The following is a 26,261-nucleotide window of genomic DNA, read 5'->3' as shown; positions in this document are numbered from 1 at the left end:
ATGACGGTGTGGTTTCCGTAAAAGTTCCACAAGCCGTGGACTTGCAAAGACCATTGCAAAGTTCCTTAGATAACTTGTCTTCTTGGGCTAGGAATCTAGGGATCGAATTCTCGCCACAGAAAACTGAAATGCATCTTAATCTTTTGGGCAGAAACATTACTCAATCATTGTCTTTCAAGTACCTTGGGGTCTGGTTTGATTCAAAGTGCACTTGGAATACCCATATTACGTATTTGAAGCAAAAATGTCAACAGAGGATCAACTTTCTCCGTTAAATTTGCGGTACATGGTGGGGTGCACATCCGGGAGACCTCATAACGCTTTATAAAACAACAATTCTCTCTGTTCTAGAGTACGGCTCTTTCTGCTTTTTCTCGGCAAGAAAATGTCACCTAATAAAATTGGAACGAATTCAATATCGTTGTCTGCGTATTGCTCTTAGCTGTATGCACTCAACGCATAACATGAGTCTCGAGGTTCTGGCAGGAGTAACACCCCTCCAGAACCGTTTCTGGGAGATCTCTCTCAGAATACTAATCAAATGCCGAGTGACGAATAATTGAAAATTTTGAAGAAATTCTTGGGCTGAACACACAATCTCGATTTATGAGAATCTACCACCACTACATATCGTCAGATATGTGTCTTCCTTGTTACACTCCAGACCGTGCTCACTTCACCAATCGCAGTTCCTCAATTGAATATGATCTGACCATGAAACAAGCAACTCATGGGATTCCCGATCAACTTCGACCTATTATTATCCCGCGTATTTTTACTGAAAAGTACCAACATTTCAATGAAAACTCTAGCGCCTTCCGCAAACTTCAGGAACCTTGTTCCGTTTATGTTGCTGAGCTGGCAGCAATCAACTTCGCATTGGGGATGATTTCCAACATGCCCGCAGAACATTACTTCATCTTCTCGGATAGTCTCAGTTCGATTGAGGCTATTCGGTCGATGAAACCAAGTAGGCACTCATCTTATTTCCTTTCAAAGGTAAGAGAGCAGATGAGTGTACTGGTCGAAAGATCATATATGATTACCTTTGTATGGGTCCCCTCACATTGCTCAATCCCAGGCAATGAGAAGGCGGACTCTCTCGCAAAGGTGGGCGCGCAGGAAGGCGAATTTTATGACAGGCAAATTTCACACGATGAATTTTACCATTTAGTGCGTCAGAGTACCCTTTCGAGTTGGCAAACCGATTGGGACAATGGAAATCTTGGACGGTGGATACTTTCAATTATTCCAAATGTTTCTTTGTGAGCGTGGTTTAAAGGTTTGGACTTAAGTCGTGACTTCATTTGCGTGATGAGTAGACTTATGTTCAACCACTACTCGCTAGATGCTCATCTCAATAGAATAAACCTCGTGGACAGCAACATCTGTCGGTGTGGAAACGGTTACGACGACATCGACCACGCAGTTTGGCAATGTACGGATAATGACGCCACCAGAGAGCGACTTTTGAATACCCTTGAGGCCCAAGGAAAACAACCCTATGTTCCTATCAGAGACGTGTTGGCAACCCGTGATCTCTGCTATATGCAGTCCGTTTATGTCTTTCTTCAAATGTCTAGTATAAGAATTTAATTCCTTTTGTCTTTTGTCTCTCTTTATTAGTTTTTGTTTGTCTTGTCTCGATGAGTCTCATCGCCGCCCACTGGTCACCATAGCAGGTCGAACTTCAGACGAAACTAGAACCGCACTACCATTTATACTGGCGACAACACTCTGATGAGACAACGAAACCTTACCCCTAAGCTTCTCCCCTGATCCTATCCTTCGGCAATGTACCTCGCTAACCTCGAGTAAGCCGCGAGTATTCGGTCCAACTCCTACTAGACATAGAATCAATTGAATTTTGTTACAAACAAAGAACAATGAACTATCGGCTCCGTAAAGCTAACGCGATTGAGCCTACCAAATAAACGAACTAGTCAGAAAAAAAGCCTAATGTTAAATGGGTAATTTAAAAGACATCAACACCTTTGCTGGATCTGAAATTTGGATCTGCGACAGGTTCTAAGTCTTCACAATTTGTGTATGAAAATTTCGCGCAAAACTTGACAGGCTTTTATTTCATTGTTCTCAAGCCTGTCCTTTAGATTAATTTCCTTTCATATAGATCTTTCCAGAATTTTTCTAAAATAAATTTGAAATTCTCTCTGGAAATCCCTTGATTTTTTTTTTATCTTAGTACAGAAATTCTAATGTGATTTATCGAACAGCCTATTTTATTTTCTTCTATTACCGTTGTTAGCCTGTCGTATGACTAAGGATTTAAGGTTGCCGATCGATTTTTCTAGTTTCATAACTAGAACGTCTGAATGAGTACAAACATTGTTTTTGTGATAACTTTTCGCAAAAAGTGAACTGGCTACATCGAGAATTGCTCAATGTTGTTAAGCTCTAGCATGATTTTAATATAAGTTTTATCAGTAACGACTGTCGTGTATGAGCATATGCGATTTTAATTAAATTGCATAATGTATGCAAAGTTGGCCCAAAATGGGAACGTTTCCATGATTTTTTTTTATTTTATTTTGCTGCACACCTTTACTTGTGAACTGCTGGTATGCCATTTGTTCTGATACGCCACCGCTGTTTGCTGGTGGTTACAATGAAGTATGTTTGGAATGGTGGTATACCTCAAAACCCCTTTGGTATAGCATCAATGTGGTCAGCTTTTCGGCATCAACTTTCTGCAGTACATTGACTTCACACAAATGAAATTTAATTTTACCATGCAGAAAATGCTGTCTCATTGTTTGAACTGAGTACTGTTATGTCGTAAATTGATATTACCTTCCTGTAGTTGTGGTATTTCTCTTCAGATGCAAAATTAAAATCTCTCCTGCAAGTTATTAATCCACTGACGTGTAGTCGTTTTGCTGTAAATTCCGTTTTCAATAGAATTCTTCTTCACTGCTTCGGAGCTAACGAATATAATTTTGAATAGTAATAACTTTTGTACACATTTGCTAGCATTTATTTCTTTTCTTCACCACAAGCTTACTCGTTTCCTAAATTTCTTAAACTGGCGTGATTTATACACTCATATCAGATCTGTTGCAACCAATGACTTTCCCACAAGTTGGTGATAACTTTGTGTGGCTTTTTCCAGACGTAAGAACAACACCTTTTTCATGTTTTAATTTAGCCACATCACAGACACATGCAATCTCATACGTTCACCACTTTTTAATTTCGGATCAAACGAAATAATTCCGACCACTTCAGACTGACACTCGTTGGGTCGTCTGTACTACTCCACTTCGATGCGCATAAATTTCATCCTTCCTTGATAATACATTTACTTTGATAATGCTCCTTGAAGTATTTTCTTTGATCACTGAATTGCTTATTCCAAGCATCACGCATCACTCTCTACAGCACGGCGAGAATCTTTTCATTATGATAATGAGTTGTCAAATTTCATCACTTAAATCTTTTACCTAATCACAACCTACCACCGGATGGCAAAAAAGAGCAACGCGCGCGTTTTGGGGCATATTCACTTCAATCGGGAGCGCTTAGTTTACAGCTACCGGTCTCGATGCCGGTCGGGATCCTACTGATGGGACAACGACTGCCAGACCGGTATCTATGAATGAACAACGATATGCTGCTTCTGACTGTAACGTAGGTTTTCCCACCGCCCCCCTTTTGAGTTCATGATGAGAAGAAGGAAGTCTGGTCGTTCCATGATCCTCATTGCTGCGTTGCAGTGAGAGAATGGAAAATGCAAGCTCGACCTAACTGAGGCTCGGGAGACTTTCCATTCTGGAGAGAACCGTTCGAGAGCGGGAGAGAAAATGTTTGGTCGAAATGCCGGTCGCACGTGCTGCTTCCAGTGTCGTGTCTGTAGTGGAGTCTGATGAAGATTCATTATTTGTTTACGACTGTGCAGTCAGGAACAGAGGAAAGTTATTTGCCCACACATCAAATTGAGTTTCCCTTACTTGTAGCCAGACCTGCAAATCACACGTGTGGATTAGGAGACTCGGGCATCGGATGATTTGATTACGGACGGCTACGGGAAACGCTATAACCATACTAACATGTAGTAGTGCTATCTACTTGCTTCCCAATAAAATTTAATTATATTCTCGCCCGGGCATATTTAGGTGCTAATCAATTTGTTTGCTTTATAAATCAGTTAGACCTCCAAACATTTCGGTTACCGGGCTTCTAGTTTCATCTAGTTCTAATTGCTCTTCAATCAATATAAGTATAGACTTTTTCTGCTTCTGCACTTTCCAGGTGAATTCAGTTCTGATGCCTTCGCGTACCTAACGTCTAAATTTACACAGATTTCATAATTAAATCAGCTCTAAAAACTAATTTCTCAATCATTTTCTGCACAACAAGTTGCATTTTGTCGAGAGTCTATTTAAGTTTTTGAATCCGTCAGAAACAAAAATTGGATCAATACATGATTCCGGAGTTATTCCGGTTTCCGTTGGGGTCACTCTGGGGCTACTTTTCTGTTCTGTAATAACAATACGCGGTGAACATAATATTTTCCCTCCCAAATGATGTAATCGGACCATTTACGGTTATACCGATGATCCATGCTTACAATGGGCTTCCCGGAAAAATTCCGGTACCCCTGGGGATGTGGTCAATCCTCAACAAGAACCAAAACCCGTCATGCGACATATCAAACTTCATGATTTTTCAAAATTTGACCGGTACTGGCCTAATTGTTAGTACACGGTCACAAGAACCAAAACCCGTCGTGCGACATACCAAACTTCATGATTTTACAAAACTCGACCGGTAAGGGGCTGTCCATAAACTACGTTAACAGTTTAGGGGGGGAGGGGGCTCTGCTACCCTCGGAGAAGTGTCCAATTCTCGACAAGAACCGAAACCCGTTGTGTGACATATCCAACTGTATTGTTCACATGCGACTCATCAAACTTCATGATTTTACAAAATTCGGCTGGTCCATGATAGTCCACGGTCACACTAGCACTCAAGGGCATGTTGCGATGTCCTTGGAAATGCTCAGGTGCCCTCGGGGAAGTGGTCAATTCTCGACAAGCAAACTTGGCCGGTAATTGCCATACTGACAGTCCACGGTCACAGTAGCTCTCCCAAGAATGTTTCGATCTGGTGTCCGGCCATTTGGTCGAATGCCATTTGGCCGAACGCCATTTGGCCGAACGCCATTTGGCCGAATGCCATTCGGCCGAACGCCATTTAGACGAATGCCGTTTGGCCTAATGGGTCGTTTGGCCGAATGCCGTTTGTCCGAACATTTGAAAAGAGATTTTCAATTTTTGAACACTACTAGATTCCTAAATGGCAGCCCTAATAACGATCCATAGCCCTAATAGCGATCCATAGCTACACGGGGGACAGCGCTTATCCGACACTCGAATATCTGACAACTCGAACATCTGGATAACTTTCTAGAGATCATCAAAAAAAAGTCATTGTTTACAAAAGCTGTTACGCCCTAATTCCAGCTCTATCTAAATTTTTCCTTCTTTCAAACATGCGCACGGCGAATGAGAACGACTCATATTTGAGTTTAGTTCACTCATAATCGCCAAAAGTGCAGGAACTCAGCGATGAGTAAAATTTGTCCCATGGTTTTCTGTGGAAAACCTAAAAAATTTGCCGGAAAATGGGGAAATTGACGAAAATTTTATTCAGTCTCGGAGTAGTATCAATAGACTGAGTGAATCCAATCTTTACTTTTCTCAAATTCGGGAATTTTTCCCTGGAAAATCCTGGAAAAACCTGGGAAAACATGAGGCAAATTAACTCATCGCTGAGTTCCCGCACTTTTGGCGATTATGAGTGAACTAAACTCAAATTTGAGTCGTTCTCATTCGCCGTGCGCAGTTCTTTGGAATTTCAATTTTATTATTATTTGTTTGCACAGTAAACGCAGCTTGTTCAAAAAAAAAAAAAACAGATTTTAACAATTTTAAAAGATTTATACTTCCTTCAAACATGAGCAGTTCTTTGGAGTTTTGTTGTTCTAGTTATTTTTGGAACAGTAAATGCAGTTTTTCATAAAATTACGACGAATCAGATTTTTTTTTTAATAGGAGATTTAATCTTCTTTCAAAAATAAGTAGTTCATTGACATTTTAATGTTCTTATTATTGTTTGCATGGTCTAAAGGCATTTAGCCAAACGACCTATCCGGCCTAATTACATTTGGATAAATGACCCGAAACCTTCTGACCTATATAAAACTTGACTTCATTCGAGCTGTTTGCAGAAGTTATGAATGTGAGAGCATAATCGATATTGATACGCTTCATGTTGGAAATTGGCCATTTCCCCGGGTTGAATCTCTATAAGGCCATTACTGGCGATGTGCTGCAAAATGATGAAGTCTTATGTGTCTTGTTGATAATTGGCCGTTTCCCCGAGAGCACAAGATCATTTCCGGGATGGCCAATGGTCAGGTGAAACTATCTGAACGTCAAGCGAAATTCACTGAACTTCAGGCAAGCAAAATTCTCTGAACTTAAAAGGAAATTCACAGTCCAACGAATCTAAAAGATTACCGCCGTCTAAAAGAAAATGCCTATGGTTCACAGAACTTCCCTGAATTTCTCAGAACTTCATCAAAGTTCTTTGAAGTTCACCGAAAAGTTAAAAGAACTTCCAACAAGACTTTAAGTGAATTTCCGATGAGAGATTCAGAGAACTTCTTACGAGGAATTTAAAGATCTTCATACGAGTAATTCTGAAAACATCTGTTAAGAAGTTCAGCGATCTTCCGACGAGAAGCTCAGAAAACATCCGGTGAGAAGTTTAGATATTTTTGCCAGGAGAAGTTCTGAGAAGTTCACAGAACTTCATTTAAGCTCTCTGTAGTTCCAACGAGAAGTTCAGAGAGCATCCGACGAGAAGTTCAAATGTTCAGCAGATTCCAGGGTACGTCCGACGAGAAGTTCAGAGAACTTCTGAGAAGAAGTTTAGAGAACTACCGAGGAGACGTTCATAAAACTTCGGACAAGGAATCCATAGGAGAGGTTCAGAGAAATTCCGATGAGAAGATCAGAGATCTTCCGCGCATAACATATGTGGAACTCGATCATTAGAAATGTACCATATGTGTCGGCACACCTTTGATATACCTTCGGCACAATCTCGTAGGCATTGGATTGTTGTTAACGAAATGGGAGCACTGCTGTACAACTGTTATTGAAGTTATTCACAACACAATTAAATATATCAGAGGAACTCAGACCAGCAGTTCACCTTTAGATCTAAACACGAAATGTAGGTTCTAGAGTGGGCTCAAGAGAAAGAGGCAGTTAATCAGACCCCATTAGTACCGTTAATTTACCAAAATTACGCACAGCCGCTTCTTCCCGCATCTTTCTCAATCCAATTTATCCTTGCGATTTCAAACCAAAACATTCACGGTGTCAGAAATACCGGGTTGCCGGGATGGGTATATCAATTCCACAGGCACGGTGGCCAAATACATAGCGTCATACAAATCATCCTCCTCGGATAGAGCGATCTTCATAGCCACCGGTAGCTCATCCTGTTTATGATACCCTGTGCAGTCTGCGGTATATTAGATAGGCTTTCTTTAAACATTGTTTTATGTTTTATTCGTCTAAGAATACAGATATACCTCAACATAAAGTAACTGTTACTTTGACTTCCAGCGTCGAAGTCTCACAAATAACAGTTAAATTATAGTTAAATAATTCAAATGTCTCATCTTCGATGGTGTTATTACATTGCACAGTGGTCCAGAATGCAGATTTAGCTGGAATGATATGTTTTGAGCCTGAAATTGAAACTTTAGACTAAAAGTCTCTTCTACAAAGTTGTTCCTTATAGTTAGGCCCTCATTTTTATGACATTGAATTCTAGGGTGGTTCCTATTATCATTAAAATCAAAAATCTAACTTTTTTGTTTGAATAAATTAAGGTATACATTCTTCCGCAAAGTTATAGCTGAGCTAATTTCAAGCAACTGTGGTGAAAATAACTTTTTTGTATCTCTTAAATTGGCCAATTTAGAGCTATTTTCTTGAATTGAGTTAGGGTGGCTCTCAAAAAAACAGTTTTTTTGCTCTATTTTTCTTATTTCGAATTTCTCAGCAAAGGTGTCTTCAGATAACTTTTAGATCGCAAGAAGGCGCAAATTTTTGCTGCACAAAGCTTGTCAATATCTTTCGCCGATCAAGAGTAATTGATTTTTTTATACTAAAATTATGCACTTTTCAAATGTTAATATCTCTGGTTGGGGCAAACAAAAAAAAAGTTTTTTTGCAGCATTTGAAAGGGAGTATGTTATTCTCAATAATATGAAAAAATTGGAGGTATGTTATTTTTTAAACTCGTATAAAATCAATTTGAATGTATTCATATTTTTTACTATATTTGACTATATCTTTTTTATTAGAAGAGATACAGGCAACAAATTCAGCTATAAAACATTCGTCTTAAAGAGTTTTAAAAGTCTCTAGAAGATGACTTTCATTATAAATTTCAAATAAAAAAGTTATTGGCAAAAGATGGATTTCATAGGACCACTCTAATGACAAATTTATATAAAATGTGCTAGTACATTTGTTTCAATATTTGGACATTTAGTGTCTTCGAAGAAGTTTTTGTTCTTAAAAATTCCCTTCTTTTGGTGTTTGCAGACGTCAGGGTGGTCCTCAAATTAAGGAATTTTTAAAACTAACTTTTTTGTTTTACAAAATATAAACATGTGTTGTTTGAAAAAGTTGTAGTTAAGTTACTTGCAAGCAACTTTGTCGAAGAAAATTTTTTTCTATCTCTTAACGTTCTCATTTTAGAGTAATTTTTCGGAGTTGACTTAGGGTGTTCCTGGAAAAAATAGTTTTTTAGCAATAACTTTTTTATTTGAAAATTCTCATGAAAGTTATCTTGGAGAGCATTTTAAAACTCTTTAAGACGAATGTTTTATAGCTGAATTTGTTGCCTGTATCTCTTCTAATAAAAAAGATATAGCCAAATATAGTAAAAAATATGAATAAATTCAAATTGATTTTATACGAGTTTAAAAAATAACATACCTCCAATTTTTTCATATTATTGAGAATAACATACGCCCTTTCAAATGCTGCAAAAAAACTTTTTTTTTGTTTGCCCCAACCAGAGATATTAACATTTGAAAAGTGCATAATTTTAGTATAAAAAAATCAATAACTCTTGATCGGCGAAAGATATTGGCAAGCTTTGTGTAGCAAAAATTTGCGTCTTCTTAAGATCTAAAAGTTATCTGAAGACACCTTTGCTGAAAAATTCGAAATAAGAAAAACAGAGCAAAAAAACTGTTTTTTTAAGAGTCACCCTAACTCAATTCAAGAAAATAGCTCTAAATCGGCCAATTTAAGAGATACAAAAAAGTTATTTTCACCACAGTTGCTTGAAATTAGCTCAGCTATAACTTTGCCCAAGAATGTATACCTTAATTTATCCAAACAAAAAAGTTAGATTTTTGATTTTAATGATAATAGGAACCACCCTAGAATTCAATGTCATAAAAATGAGGGCCTAACTATAAGGAACAACTTTGTAGAAGAAACTTTTAGTCTTAAGTTTCAATTTCAGGCTCAAAACATATCATTCCAGCTAAATCTTCATTCTGTACCACTGTGCATTGCTTGATGTAATGGTTGTTAGCTAGAAATCAGCGATGGAAGTCAAAAGTGACAGTTACGTTACACCAAGGTACACCTGAATACAATTTCACAACCTAAACCCGATCCTTAACCCCTTCGAACCTTCCCCTTGGCATACAACAGAATCACATTCGACACCTCGAAATTTTTCACCTCGAGGAAATCGATAAACTTTATTTTTTTCAAAATTCCCGCTTATATTCATATAGCCGTCCTTCGTTTGCAGCCGATTGAATAGTTCCATCTCCACCTCACAGTTGTTATCGTTGATATACTGTTCCATAGTCAACGTCACGGATGAAGAACCACATCCAGCTTTCCGGAATCCATCCGACGGAGTATAGCCATAGAGGTAACTCTAAGACCAGAAGGTCCCGAAGAAACGAGCTCAACTTTTTGGTTCAGCTCTGGTACTATCTTCGGTACCAAGCTAATCGATTCACCCCGCGAAACATAGGAAAATCCAATAACCCCTCATTTTATCTGTCAAACTTTCATAGTGAATCAAAACAAACATTGTGTAGTACTAGAATTTCGACTAGAATGGGGTAGGTTAAACGATTTGCTTGGGACCAATAGGCTAGTCAAGTAGTGAGCCAATTTAAAATCGTTAGTTTCGTATTGATTGTTGGTATAGCTAAGGAACCGGCAGACACCAGGAATACAATAAGTCTTTTTGGAACAGATTTGGTTTGGTTTGCTTATTCTGGTGAAATTTCCGTGCTGCAGCAGTGATTTTAGGTTGCATACATAAAATTATTTTTATCACGCTTCGTTTTCTTTCACAATCACAAATTAACAATCACAAAATTCATTAAATCTTCAGGGTTGTCAAACTTACTTGATTGACACGCTTCGGCACAGCGAAAACTATCGGCACATATTGAGGTGTGTAGAGAGTTAAACCTTTACCAATCAGTTCCGTAGTTCAAATTTTACCGAATAGTGGAGGCCTCCATTATTGTTTAGTATGTTGGAAACAAGATGAAATAGTTTGGGCTTTTCTAATAATAACGTTCTCAATAATCGCTTTTTATTCAGGAGCAGAAAATTTCAAACTAACAGAAAATATAAAAATACAATTAATTCAAGATCTGGCGTCGATGGCGTAGATTTTCGCTCTTACACTCCCGGTCATAAGTTTGGGGTCACAAAGAAGCAAATGTGTTATGTTCATATCTGATTTTCTCAGAATTGGGTTGGCCAAATTTTGAAATGAAATAAGAAGTAGAATACTTATTCTATTCCCAACAGGCCGTTTTTGTGAAACTGTGGAGGATTTTTTTTTTAGAATATTTAATCCACCTCGCAGTATGGTGATTCACTGTAGTGAGTTTTGGTAAATCTTACTTTAAAAAAAAATGTGGTAAGCCAAGTGGCACATATCACAAATCTAAACCTGGACGGAAAATAGCAAAGATATGATCAAAAAACATTTTCAGGATTTGTTTTAAGGGTAACCCTTAATTTTTGAGCGGTACATGCATCGTGTGACCCCAAAATTTTGATCGATGACTTGAATACGTATTTTCATGATTCAAATATTTTCTAATTTTTGCCACCAAATTTTCTCAACTGGAGTTCGTTGTTTATTGAATAAAGGCTCAGTCATGGGGTGGTCACTCTACACACTCATTTTGCGTCAACATTTTTCTCAGTGTGCCTCAAGTGGGCCGCGCTGTGCCGAGAGAGCTAGTCATCGAACTGACTTTGTTTGTGAATGGTTGTATGTTTGGCAACCCGGTATTTTGACAGTTCAAATGTTTCGTTTTAGAATGTCAAACCGTACGAGCTACCGAACATTGGTCGCGTAAACGTCAGATCAACAGAAACGACATTCGGCCGTTGGAACGTTTGAGATTCCGATTCCTATTCGGATGGGAAGTACCGCGGGGAAGCGATTAACTACGATGGCAACAACGACATACTGTACACTATTTCGAATCAGACACTTACCTGCGGGAGGAAGGTTTACTGCATCTGGGTAAGCCGGGGATCCAGATGCATCGTTCAACAACCTCGAGTATGAGGATAGGCATCAGAATCGTTAACGTTCAACCGCGTGACGGTGGACAATTCGCTTGGGCAGGCCATCAAGAATACTGCTGTTGCACAGCACTCGGATCGGCCCAGTTTGATGAATGCGATGAAGATTTGATCCACGGAGAGTAAAGCAAATATTACACGCTGGTGAGGCACATCGGGAAGGACACGTACGGGTAAGTGAAGCTGAGCTACCAGAACTCGGATAGGTTGCTGATGATGTCAAAGCTCATACTGAAGGAGAAGCTCGTGCCGCAGTTTGTGATTAAGACCGATGAGAAGCGGAAAATTCCGATGGAAGTGTACCTGTTGACGCGCGTGAAGCATCCGAACATTGTCAACATAATTGACAACAAATTCTTCCAGGTTGTGATCGAAATCCACGACTCCGGGATGGATCTGTTCAAGTTTATCGATCGAAGACCAGTGATGACGGAGAAGCTGAGTTGTTGGATCTTTCGACAGATTTCAAATGCGGTTGCTTTTCTAAACATTTTGCACCGGGACATCAAAGACGAGAACGTTATCATCGATCACAATTTCCATATCAAGCTGATTGACTTCGGATCGCCATCGTTCGTACAGGAAGGGCATTTTTTCTACCTTCTATGGCACGACCGAGTACTGCAGTCCGGAAGTGTTGGCATGCAACCGCTACTCTGACCCGGAACTGGAAATGTGGGTTCTCGGTGTGATACTGTACGTGTTGATGTTCTTCGAGAACCCATTCTTGGGCGTTGAGAAAATCCTACAATCAGGAACTACTGGAGACGGTGGGGGAGAGGTAGCTCATCGATTCTTCCGGTGCGCCTCCTAGCATCGTGCTATAAGGTCCAAGGCGATAACCAGGGTAGTTGATCGATAGCTCGATGACGTCATTTCGTTGACGTCTGCAATGGGAAATTCTCATTGAGTTGTTGAATAGCAACTATCGTGGTAACTCACCGATTACCTGTCGATCTGCCAAATTTGGAAAGACGTCTGCATTGAATTGTCTCATATAATAATATTCCGCCCACTATATCACAAGAAATTGTGAGTAGCTGAGTGGAATGGAGATAAGTTAAGCATTGGGTACAGGACCAAGTCTCCCCTGGGTGGTGCCAAAAGATGAGCGCAATAGAATCATCAAGTTGCCATAAGGCACGGAATGAGACTATTGCATGGCTGGGTAGTCAAAGTCTTCCATTCGTTAGTCATTTCAGGTGGATTAGAACAGGTTTAGGTGGGCGTTGGCCAGATTTGGATTTTTCAGATGTAATCCTGGATAGGACCCTGTCATTGAACGTCGCGTGAAAGTGGAACTTAATGAAGGCCTAAGTACTTTTTCGTAGTTTTTAGTTTTCGGATTTGAAAGATCGTCGGTTACAGTGGCCTGCTTACTGAGCAGAAAAACGCGGTCCCAGGTCCTTACATATCAAAGAGATTTATGGTCAAATCGCTTGTGTATCGTGTATTTTGCGAAACTCGTTGTTGTCGTTGGTTCCGGGTTTGAATGGATACACAAATTTGAGCAACGGTATTATGTGATATGAGGGGCTCAGTGGCCTTAGAGCAACCGTTTTTGCTTACTGAGCAGAACATCATGACTCTAATCTCAGGCCCATCCACATTCAAGATTCGTCAATCGTTTTATTTGTTAATATGACCACATGGTAATAACAGCAACTCGGTGATTAAAAAGGTGCTCGTCTGCCTAGTGGCAAACGTTTTTGCTTACTGAGCAGAAGACCGTGGGTTTAGTCCCAAGCTCCTTCGCGTTATATGATCGTTAGGGACATCAATTCAGCTTATCGTTTACCAAAACGAACCCTGCTGCAAACCCAACCCTCTTATCCAACATCCCAGTGATTCCTCGTGGAAGTGCAGAGGTGTTCTCGGCTTCCATCAAAGCGAGTGTCATGTCAACACAATCCTTCCCATTCCTTTCTTGACCTGTGTTGGGGCGCGGCCGGCGCTGGTATTGCCTAATTTAAGATCACCAGTTTTTACACATTGAGGATGATTGCTAGTCCCAAGCATCGTCTATTGGTTCTCTGTGTAATTACAGCTGATCTGGCAGTAACAGAGTAGCAGCAGGCGGTCAATCAAGCTCAAGCTCAAGCTCAGGAACTACTGGAGACGGAATGGGTGACGCAGGAAATCAATTCGTCACAGTTAAATTTTGCCAATATCCCCTGTGAACCGTACGAAACCAATCCGTAGAAGTGCTACGTAGATGCGAATATCTGCTGCAGCCAGACGGGACTGTCCACGTCACCCTTCGATGGTGAAGATGACGATGAGCATGTTCACATGGATGATTCGTTCACGCATCCTGCCGAGATGCTGGACGGTGATATTTGTCATCTGTCGCAAGATGATGAGATTGGTCTAGATGACGATATAGATAAAACGATCTGAAGGGACACTTCAGCACGATCCGTCCAGTAGCAGCAGTTGGGTTATTGGCGCCGCCATTCCATACAATTCGCCGAGCACAAGTAACCGCCAGATGCGCTGCTCTGGTTTCAGACCGTGGCAGTTAGGATGAGTTGGAGGTTTCGGCGAAATTATCTTTTGCGGATACCAAAAATTGTTTGAGTCAACAATCAAATGTTGACACATCCGCACTACACAGGGGCAGAATTAGTACAGTGATGCCAGTTACTTTAGAGATCATAAAAATTATGTACCATGGGTGCCGATGAGGGTGCCATGATGTGCCCTACTGTGTTTTTGGCACACTGTGCTGGGTGACCAACCCCTTGGGTTCAGTCCAAGGGGTAATCAAATCTGCACATCGTGGCACACTGATCGGCGGGTCATGGCACACGATGACAAGTATGACACAAAGTATAATATAAAATGACATCACTGTTTTGTGTTGACATTTTGCCAATTGTTGTCAACGTTTACTTCTTCAATCACTTCAAAGCAAGGGACAAAGGTATTTTTGTCAGAGCCATTTTCCAGCGAAATTGTCCCCAATCATAATAAGAGATTGCATAATTAACGAGACTCTCTATGTCCTTATGCCTTTAGGGGGATGAACCTCTACAGAAAGTCCACACGGCTTTTGAGAGATATATATGCATAGTTTCAGGGAAGTCCAAATGAACTAGTCAGAGTCACCACGCCCCGCAGAATAGGCCAGAATTAACTAGAATTAAGTATTAACTTGATGGCCATAGGATCCGGACCGAGAGTTTATGGTATGGGTAAGAAGCATTGCAGCGATAATATACGGTGTCAACAACACCCCGGTGCCGAACGATCCTATCATTCTTCAGATGTATCTGCAATCACAGCTCCAGCAGAACACCCGGGTTAGATTGATGGTTCACCAATCAGTCAGCCGAACAGCTCATTCTATGGATTGAACTCGGATTTGATTAAATGTGGAGGTCTCTCTACACTGTTTCGCAACTGTTCAGAAAGCAACATTAAGAAAGATGCTGCTAACAGAATTGTGAAGGTAACCACACCGGAGGTAACAGAACAAATCTGAATCGCGGTCTTAATGAACACAATCGGAACCGGCAGCAGTTATAGGGAGATTAATATGCGATTCCAGCATGACCAAGAATAGAAAATATGAAGGAACAACAAGGTAGTCATCAGACGACTGCAACCAGTATCGAGTCAGACGAATTTAGTAGGTACCTAACCACGTCTGCTGACACTGGGAAGCTACTGTATGTCTATTGCCGCTACTACTACCGCCAGTGGGCATTTTAGGTCGAGTCATTCCTATTTTTCTGATTGTAGCATTGCTCGAGTAGCATGATGATATTGCAGACAAGATTCATCTTCCACTTGCCGGTGGGGTACTTGGTTTCGGGAAACGTCTGCCAGAATGACGCACGGTAGAGAACTTTCTTCTCCTGAATGGACAGCCTCTGCCATCAGTCGCACTTCTCCTTCCTTGAATGGATGACCGGCCACCAGCTCGTTGAATATTATCTTGGGATTAGGATTTACGACTTTTTGCGTCCTTGAATTGAAAATGTAAACACACAATCGCAAAAGTCATAAGTACAAGGTTGCCAAACTCATGGGTTACTGAGACTGATAGCTTGATTGCCACACTTTGGCACGTTCGGCACAACGCTTGACCTAGCTTTCGGCATAGATAAAGTACTCGGCACAGATTGGGATGTGCAGAGTTGAACACCCCTTGGTTCAATCATTGTTATTCAGTCCAAATTTGAAAAAAAAAGATTGTAACTTTAGGCGAAATTTTAATACACAAAATCTAAAAATTAAATTTAGAAACATAAACGAAGGAAGTTTTATTCGATACCTTTCAAATTACCGAAGGAGAACGAAAATTGTACGTAAATTGACAGCGATACTATAACGGCGCCGGTGGTGTAGTGGTAAGCGTGGTTACCTCTCACCCCAGCAGGCCTGGGTTCAATCCCAGTCGGCGCCGCCGGGATGTTCTGAGGCATAACATCTCTGATCACGCCTTCCTTCGGATGGGAAGTAAAGCCGTTGGTCCCCGGTTCATGAGTTGATGGATCGATAGGTAGGGTCCAGGTGTGGGAGCTGCCTTCCTGGCACGTCGGTAGCATTGGTGCTCAGCACGGAAAACAAGATCGACGGAAAAAACAAACCAAAGGACAGCGATACTATCAAAATATATTTGCATGTTTTTTTAGGGTGACCCAAAACTTATGATCGGGAGTGTATGTTGTTGTGTTATAGGTTTTTTTTCAATTTTGTTTTGGCTTCTATTTTCCATGAAATAAGCTGCTTTTTTAGTATGAATGTATATATATTCTAGTTTTAATGATAAGCCAATTAAGTCTTGAATTCTGTGCCTGTTTTCCATGTCGATAGACATTCTTCAGTATTGATTGTATGATAACCTTTCCTTGTTTGGCTTTCCAATTAAATTATCTCTCAAAGTGATAACTTCGCAGATCCTCCGTGCTAATCCGCATCAACAACATAGCAGGCCTTTGTTCGTATTACGTATATCGACCGAGTTTGCTCGTTCTATCTAGTTCTTGAACTCCGGTTACATTACGCAGTACTCGGTGTTAGTTGTCACAAGCAATACCTTCACCACACCACACGAAGCTCGACCATCACGGACAGCGTAAATATTGTCTTGTTTATAGATACATAAACACGCTTTTTAATTAGGGCTACATCTTGATCAATAGAATAAAGTCGTCGTACGTAGCTCGCTTGGAGGTTTTCGTTAGGAAGATCTTATTTTTACTTTCTACATAACAAATACTTCTTACCATAATTATGTTTGTTTTTCACCAACAAATGCCACCAAAGACCGGTTCAAAAGTGGATACATTCTTTGAAAAATCATTGCTCTGATTCTGAACAGGTCTAATAGTTTAGTTGGTGTTAACTGGATTCAATATTGAGGATAATTAGAAACTGCATATCATCCATAAAAGCAGACTTGCGAGCGACCGCATGCGAATGCAATTATAATTTAGATCCGGACACTGCAGAACCGTTCCCATGTGCAGAATATGGCCATACTTGTGCTACGTTTTCGCATGCAAACTCAAAACTTAAAACTGGAAATTGATTACTGAAAATATATACCATGTTATTTGAAAACAACCATTAATTCACTGCTCAGTATGCATGGTGTTTGTATACTGGATGAAAAAATAAATACCCATCATGAACTTTTCCGATAGGCAAACAGTATAAAGCTATCTGTTCGCGTTATTCCGCAGGTTCGTTGTCGTCAGAAATGTAACGCAGTGACCACGGGGAACCTTGTGTGGTAATTGGTTGCCTCAGCAGATGTTGAGCAGAGCAGTGTTGTTGGAGAGCAAATATAAACATTGTCTAATTAACAGCTTTATTTGTTTTTCGACTACACTCCCAGACCCACCGACTGAATGGATGGAGAAACGCGTGTTTCATACTTTCCGCTTTACGTTGAAATATGAGGATGCTCTCTCTGGTCTGCTTTCGCAAGGGGGTGGCAGGAAGGGAGCTGAAAGGTTCTGAAGCGGTCGGTGTGAGTAGTTTTTCTTTTAATTCTAGATAGAGCTGGAATTAGGGCGTAACAGCTTTTGTAAACAATGACTTCTCTCGATGATTTCTAGAAAGCCAAGGCTCGCTCACTCAAATCAACGTCGCTATCGGGTAAGTTAAGTTAAGCTTTTTTTTATTAGGGAGGTTTTCAGCCTGATGCTGGTTCGCCTCCGACGCTAGCGGGTAGGGGAAGTCTTCCACTTTGCGTAGGTTATGTTGGTTTGCGTGGGCGTGTCTTGAGTTTCGAGAAATCATCGAGAGAAGTCATTGTTTACAAAAGCTGTTACGCCCTAGTTCCAGCTCTATCAAGAATTTTTCCATTTACAAGTTCTTGGCCGATGGAATGTAAATAAAAGACAGATAACCAGAGTGGAAACTCGAGTGTCTTCGTAAGTTATGGTTTGATCTTGACCTAATGCATACTCAGCAATATCATACAAGAAAAGCGACATGGTCAGTGCCACAGAACTTCCGATTATAACAGTTGCAGGTGGGACTCCATTCGATGAATCAGCGATGACATTTTCATTTCATTCAATCTTCTTATTTGAATCCTCTGCATGAACTCATTTGCGCCCGATGATCTATTTATAGATCAGTTACGTTTTTAAATGCTGTCAAGAAACTAGAGCTCAAAAGTGATACTTGTCTTCGCTAATGGTGTTCACTTGGATAATACGAGATAGACTAAGAAGCGTGATACCGGTCGGTCCTCACAAGTTCCTACCTCACACCTTCCCTGAGCTATATGATATCCAACGCCTTTGAGCTGAAACACTAGAAAAACCAATCCGTTCCCTTCCCATATTCATGACTGGGAGCCGTGAACTAAGGTTCACGGTGTCCATTTCATACTGAATCGACGTGGACCGTGAACTAAGGTTCACGGCTCCCGGTCACGGATATGGGAACGATTTTTTTTTGTGAGATCATGGACATAGCTTGGTGCCGTAGAGCAATGGTCAATGTTGTCAATCGAACCAAAAAAAAAGTGAGAAGTTGCGGTGATCCAGCAGTTTGAAGATGCCGTTAATTCTAGTTCGATGTAGATCTGGGCGGACAAGCTGTCCTATTCCTTTCGTTTCGTTCCGATAGCTATTACGACCGGCGACACTCGGATGAACCGTAGTGTGTTTCCTGGTGATTTTCCAGTTACATATAAAGCTTGGTCATATAAAAGTAATGCTCGTAGTTATCCGAGTATTATAAAACATATTCATTACACCTTTTATACCGTTTACAATGGAGCGCACGCTTAAGACAAATTGAATATTCTTTATCGATAAGCCTTTTATTAACTATAACTGTGCGGAGTATAAATGACTACCTCGCCTGCATACACCATCTACTGGCACACCTCCATCGAACTGCTGCCAACATTATATCGGATCTGTCGTTGTGGCGTTGGTCGTCTCGGCGTGGCTGCTGCGCGTAGTTGTTGTTACGCTGCTGTTTCCTCGTTTCTATGACGCATTGTTTGTTGTTGTTGTAGTAGATGCGGCATGTTGGCTTATTCGCTAGGGCGCGTCTATTCGTTACGTATACAGCCATTCCAAAGCAAAACGATACATACGGTTCTCAAAATTTCGTAAAAATTGTAGTTTTGTTCCTTTTCGCAAATTATTAGGCCTGCATTAGTTTTTTTTCTAAAATGATTTTTTTTTTTCAAAAAAAATCATAAATTTTGTACCGCTGGGCCGATTTCAAAAATAAAAATATGAAATAAAAGGTAACACAAATTCATAAATTTATTTTCAGTAAACCGCTATATCCAGAGCCACATGTGAAAAGGGCATACAAGCTTTTTGTAAACAAACCTTTGTAGGCTCTTTTCTCGCCGAGGGTCCCCCGGCGAAAACTAATAACATCATCGGGAAGGGGAAAGCTTCCCCTATCCGGTGATGTTGATGGTTTGCGTTGGTGTCATATGGGTAGTGAGAAAAGCGCATAAGAAGGTTTGTTTACAAAGAGCTTGTTTGCCCTTTTCACATGTTGTTCTTGATATGTACAACCAAAACTAGTCATACGAAGGTTGTATAAACTGTTGTAGAACATGTGTGTTGCTTGGGAAGTAAGCATAAAGCGAGGGGGCGACACATCTAAAATGGCAGACAAGATGAATCTGATTTTTTCGCTCAGGGTACTTTTGTCAGGTTTCACTTCGCTGCATCTACTTTTTCACGCTGCGAAAGATGCAGAAGATATCAGCTGCTTTTGACAGATTTTTTAGAGGATTGCAAAACAGTGATGAAGATTAAAAACATTTGAGTATGAGATGGCCGCGAAAAAAATTCACTTTAAAAAAAGCTTGGGAAGTTGGTTGGTTGTGATAAATGTTGTTATAGTTGTACTGTGAAGAATATAAAATCAAAGTAAAATTGTGCTTGTTCTATCAGAATTAAAACTGTGCGAGCTATAATTTTATGGATCATTTGATCCGACGGTAAGTGATTGCTGCTTGTTTAGGCTGAGTTCAGTTGTGTGAATTCTATGTTTGTTTTATTGATGTAGTGTTCATTCCAAGCATGAGAACCGCCAAAGAGGAACCCGATTTTTATTCAATGGTTTACCTGGATCAGTTCTTTTCGAAGAAGCAGCGTACACAAAAAATTGTTCCAGCCAATCCTGTATAACTGCACCCATCTTTTGGTCAAGGTTCCGGACCGAAGCTGCGAACAGTTTGGGATTATGATGCTGTGGATTGTTTCAGCTCTGCGCTGGAAGAAGTTATTTTCCGCACTGTCCCAGCAAGACGTCCCTCGCAGAAGCCTCCATGGTCGAACCCACGCCTACGTAAACTAAAACGTCAGCGCTCCGCCGCACTCCGAAGGTACTGCAGCTCTCGCTCACCGTTCTACAAGCAACAGTTTAATTTCGCAAGTCGCCGCTATCGAAACTACAACCACTTCCTCTTTAATCGGCACGTGAGACGCACGGAAGCGAACCTTCGGTCGAACCCGAAAGGTTTTTGGTCGTTTGTAAATTTAAAACGGAAAGAATCCGGGCTGCCTTGTTCCATGTTCCTCGGAGTTGATACGGCCTGCAGCGAAAGTGAAAAATGCAGCTTGTTTGCTCGTCAATTCAAACAAGTCTTCCACGATTTTTCCGCTTCACCGACACAGGTGTTGGTCGCAACCTCCGGGATGCCACGTGATGTTTTTAGTTTTGACATACCTCACATCACTGAAGACATGGTAATAGCCGCAACACGCAAAATGAAGAGCTCAGTCGCCGCTGGTCCTGAAATTCCCTCATCAGTTTTAAAACGATGTGCAGTCAACCTCTGCCTTCCACTTGCGCGACTTTTTTATTTCTCGGCACAGCAAAGTGAATTCCTCTCCCGCTGGAAGCTTTCCTATCTGTTTCCAATTCACAAAAAAGGAGACAAACGGAATGTCGCTAATTATCGTGGGATTTCCTCCATGTGCGCCTGCTCTAAACTTTTCGAGATTATTGTAAATGATGCTCTGTTATGTGCTGTAAAAATTATATCGATACGGACCAACATGGTTTTTACCCCAAGCGATCGGTTTCCACGAACCTGGTGCAGTTTACCTCTGACTGTCTGCGAAGCTTGGATACTGGATGGCAAGTTGATGCTGCATACATGGACTTAAAAGCCGCTTTTGACAGGGTGGATGAAATCCTGCTTGCTAAGTTGGAGATACTAGGTGTCTCGTCTACGGCTGTGAAATGGTTCAGATCATACTTAGCGAATCGCTCTGTACGAGTCAAGATTGGCGCGACGGAATAAAATGTTTTCTCAAACAACTCGGGAGTCCCGCAAGGCAGCAACCTGGGACCTCTGCTGTTTTCGATCTTTTTAAACGACATCGCTCTGTTGTTACCATCTGGATGTCGTCTTTTCTACGCAGATGACGCCAAAATCTACAAAATTATCAAAAGCCTCTCGGACTGTTGGGATCTCCAGCGTATGCTATGTATTTTCGCTGACTGGTGCACGAGAAATTTGATGGGCCTGAGCATCGAAAAATGCAACGTCATCTCCTATCACCGTAAAAACGAACCAATTATGTTTGACTATGTGCTCTTTGGACGTTGCATTGCCCGTGTAGAACAAATAAAGGATCTCGGTGTTGCTCTGGACTGCGGGCTCACCTTCAAAATCCATTATAACGACATCATTTCCCGAGCCAATCGCCAACTGGGTTTTATTTTCAAAATTGCCGATGAGTTCCGGGACCCGTTATGCCTCAGATCACTCTACTGCTCACTTGTGCGGTCTATATTAGAATCAAGTGCTGTTGTATGGTGCCCTTTCCAAGCCACTTGGATCGCTAGAATCGAATCTGTTCAACGAAAGTTTGTGAGATATGCTCTTCGTTTCTTGAACTGACGTGACTCATCGAACCTGCCACCGTACGAGGAGCGTTGCCGTCTTCTGGGCATCGAACCGCTAGTGGTGCGACGGACGGTCGCTCAAGCTATGTTTGCTGGAAAGCTTCTCACGGGTGACATCGACTGTCCAACGTTGCTGCCCCAGCTAAATATGTATGCTCCTGAGAGACCTCTTCGTCAACGCGAATTTCTGCTTTTGGAGCCACGAGGCAGAAATTATACGCAGAATGAGCCAATTCGTGCAATCAGCCGACTATTTAACTACTTTTATTGCGAATTTGACTTTAACGTATTAGCAAATGTGTTTCGTCACCGGTTACTTGACCGTTTTCGTTTCGTTGACCATAACTATTTAGATTAAGTTTTATTCATTAAGACATTAATTGTCAGTTGAATTATTAAATAAACAAATAAACAAATAAACAAATAAACAAATAAACAAATAAACAAATAAACATTGTACATCATAGACAGGTGTACGCCCATCGAACTCGGCTCAGGATAATTCTTCTCTAACTGGTCATGTAGGCGAGCAAGTAGGCGAGAGTTTTTACCAATGATTTTAACAACTGTCAGCATGTTGAAAATCGATTTACAATTATTCTGCTGGATGCTACCTGCCAGGTGATTACAATAAATTAGTGAGTAACAATTTGTATTTTCTTTGTAGGATAGGGCTGATTAATAATCTGGATATGATTTCACTTTTTAATACTGCATGAGTACGGTCAGTTGTTTCTCAAAAACCAGGAGATTGATAAGTATTTTGCACGAATTATGCTGCAATTCTGAACCATTATTTTTGGACAATGACCATAGATCCCCGGCAGAATGAAATTGATGTTGTTTTCTTTTTTATATTTTCAAAAGACTACCACTGTCGAGCAGCTATTGAACAAACTATTCAATCAGATGACGCCCAGAGGGATGAAACCGGTGCAAGTTGCGGCCTACGAGAAGCCATCGTTCATGGATTTCATCGGGGTGTGTTTTAGGTCATATTTAGACACAAACCAACACCGACCGGAACACACATCGGACTGATGAAGGACGCACCGCTGACCCGAAACGGACCAGCCTATTTTCCAAGCAGAACTACTTGTCAGAGTCCACCAACCCGTACACCCTGCCGGACAATTCGATCAGCTTCAAGGTCTACAGCGCCTCCAAAAACAATTGCTTCCCAGGCCAGTAAAAATCGCATTCTCCACTTTTTCCCACCCGTATGCCGTCCGAGGATCTGCTGCTGACTGCATTCACCACCAAGGACTGCAACCCGTCGCAAGTGCGGATGTTCCCGCTGAAATCGGAAAGCTCCTCCTCTGGATTGGTCGAGTTCCCGAGCGTAGCCCTGGCGGTGAACGCCATCATGAAGTGCAACCACAGCGCGTTCGATCACAAATGCACAAAACTCCCGTTCATTAAGAAGCTGTTAGTTGGAAGTGCAAAAAGGCAGGAGTACAAATATTTTTTTAATAGAATAGTTTTTGTTTGGTTGTTGACTTTCCGATTAAAACTCAAGCACCGCTTGTCGTGACCGGCCCTAGATTTTCAGCGTCAGCCACGGCTACACGAATTAGCGATGCAGCTCCCACGGCTGCCGCTGCTTCCAATGCTGCTGCTGCTGTTCCTTCTGTTGGTCCGTCTCCTCTAAAATTCTAAAATAAAAAAGACGGACCAGCAGCAGCATTGGAAGCAGCCGCCGCCGTGGGAGCTGCATCGCTAGTTCGTGTAGCCGCCGGAAACCTCGGTCAGGTCAAGATACCGCTGTTAGCTGTTCTTCGTCTGGGAGGAAACGTGGATGCGACTGCCGTCACGGGTGTAACGATTTGGAGAATCCATGGTGAGACTTGGTGGAGATTCAAGGTTGTTTTGAAAAAAACTTGTCTAGGAGTGGCAACATCAAAAACAAATTTTGACATATGCACACTGCGCAGGCGCAGAAAAATGTAATGTAGCTACCTTTTTTTTTTAGATAAACTCATTTCAATCCGGTTACTAAATACTTAGATTTAATTATTTTCGAAGGAATAAATAAGCACATAGACGCTTTCATTAAACCACGTACACAGAGTAGGTACGGTTCAAAGAATTAAAAAAATCTATGATTGACTTTTCGCATGAGGGGGTTAAACACCTCTTAAAAACTATCTACGTAGGTTATACAGTCCCTTATTATGCTCTGAGGTCGGGGTGTAGTTTTTCAATTCCTGAAGCATATTGTCACGCGAACCTGACAATTATTAACTGGTAGGATTATAATACAAAGATGGGGCTCGAAAATACAGATTCTCATTCATGAGCAGGAGATTTGCCAATCAATTTATTTATTAATTTTACATCTTATCTGGGAATTTTCTAATGTTTTAAGCTATAATTAACAAGGCAATTTTTAACTCAAAATCCGAGCTCTGCTAAGTTTATCTTTCTTTTATCATTCTCTAATTATTAAGTATCTCTGATTCCACACGTTATTGTAGATCAGATAGAGCTAGTATTACGTTTCGTTGTTAATTGTGTTTGTTCCCTGCAAACAACTGGAAGTTTGTTCTCGGATCCTGGCGATGTCAATACGTCATATGGACAACATCCTCAGCAAAGATCTAAAAATTATATTTATTGATCAGTGAACTTTATTTGCTTAGTATTTCTCAAATAGGGTAGCGGAATGCAAAATCAGGCCTTCTTCGTTTGATTTGTTAGGTAAATACGACTATATGAATGGCATAATTTCATTAACATGGACAAAATATTGACGAGATACGTTTGCTAATGATTAGCAATGAGAATTTCTACTATTGTTTGATAAGATAATTTGACAAAATCACAGATACAATGATTCACTACAGCCGCTATTTTTTGTTCTCACTAGAAGTCATTTGAAGTTGATGTAGAAGTCCTCTGTTGCCAAGTGAAAAGAAAGGGAATCCTTCGAAAACCGTGATGCGAGTTCAACTGTTTTTCTCTTGGCGTGATTCATTATACACCGACTCTAGTTTGGTTAAGTCTTGGTCAGCAACCACCACGTCCGAATCCTTTTGGCTGGCTTAGACAGGGTGACGCCTCACGGATTAACGACCAAGACGATACCGTAGCTAATGCGGTTCTTGTTGCAGAACCCCGTGGCTATCTACCTCGATTGGTACTCAGTGTTCCGCGTTGGAAGTAGGACCTCCCACTGGAAGCGTCGACCCTCCTGCCTTTGGCAAAAGCCGAAGCATTTCTGCTCTCTTTCATCAGCGTACTGGCCTCCACTAACGGAACATCACATCACTGGGAAATTCTTGGTTAAAATAAAAGTTCTAAAAAATTAATCCATCGCAACACAGGATCTTACGATTTGAAATGCTAGCTTCCCTGGACTCCAGCTCTATCCCAATGGATATTCGCAAAACATCCGGCGTTGAAAATTAGCTGTTTTCTTTGGTCTTCAACACGCAGCAAATCGTAAATAAACAACATTGGTTTGACAGAATGTGATTTTTTTTCGTTGGGCGATTGCTTCGATCGGTTCACTCACGAGATGCAAGTGTTTAGCAAGATGCGAGAGTGGAAGAGAAGATAAAAGCGGATGTCACAGATGGAAACAGATTGTGTACGGAAAATAAATGTATAAAAGATAGATGAGATTTGTTGTGAAAAGAAGATAATCTGGATGTGTCGCACCCCTTGGCATAAAGCATTTTTATACTAGGTCAGTTATCTCTCCCTTTATACCAAACTATGTGTCGGTCAGGAGAGTTATGCTTTAGCGTAACATTTAATCTATTTCGATTTGAAAATCTTTTGAGTGTAATTTTCCAATAGGGCTTACGTTATAAATCTGAAAATAGAGGTACTGACCGGTTTTTTCAGTGCTATGTAGTAGATTCTTTAGCTGAATTTACGTACTCTCGTCAATCTAATCAGCTTCCGCATTTCTATCAGGAATTCCTCACGCACACATATGACGTGTTTGATTGTTTACATTTATCTGCTGCTTGCTATTCTATTCATTCCAATCAACAGAAAAAAACTATTTGAACACGTTTTTACAACGCTCCAAACTTCTAAGATGAGTGTAACTAACTGTCGTCATTGAAATCAGGCACATTTTTGTGGTACGTATAAAGGGTGTTCCACATCAAATTGCATCACGGAAAAAAGTTGTGGAAAACTATCTAGTTGACCGATTCTTTTCAGACTTTCAGACAATAC

The 26,261-nt window shown here is 40.8% G+C and overlaps 1 protein-coding gene across 1 annotated transcript; it reads left to right on the top strand.

The window, feature by feature from the left end:
• The first annotated feature begins 11,918 nt into the window (after positions 1-11,918).
• On the top strand, positions 11,919-14,102 carry LOC135702234 (PAS domain-containing serine/threonine-protein kinase-like). Its single transcript, XM_065223274.1, has 2 exons — positions 11,919-12,320; positions 13,905-14,102. The coding sequence occupies exons 1-2, from the start codon at positions 11,919-11,921 to the stop codon at positions 14,100-14,102; spliced, it is 600 nt and encodes a 199-aa protein (XP_065079346.1).
• Positions 14,103-26,261: the final 12,159 nt, after the last annotated feature.

The sequence above is a fragment of the Ochlerotatus camptorhynchus genome, unplaced genomic scaffold (assembly GCF_037179485.1).
Source record: "Ochlerotatus camptorhynchus isolate MF236.1 unplaced genomic scaffold, CSIRO-AGI_Acam_v1.1 ptg000188l, whole genome shotgun sequence".
Classification (NCBI taxonomy): Eukaryota; Metazoa; Arthropoda; class Insecta; order Diptera; family Culicidae; genus Ochlerotatus; species Ochlerotatus camptorhynchus.
This window is presented reverse-complemented; position numbering and strand designations above follow the sequence as displayed.

Coding starts and splice junctions, on each gene's coding strand:
- LOC135702234 (XM_065223274.1), top strand. CDS start 11,919: ATGTCAAAGCTCATACTGAAGGAGAAGCTCGTGCCGCAGTTTGTGATT. Junction 12,321..13,904: donor ACCTTCTATGGCACGACCGA/GTACTGCAGTCC, acceptor ACCAATCCGTAG/AAGTGCTACGTAGATGCGAA.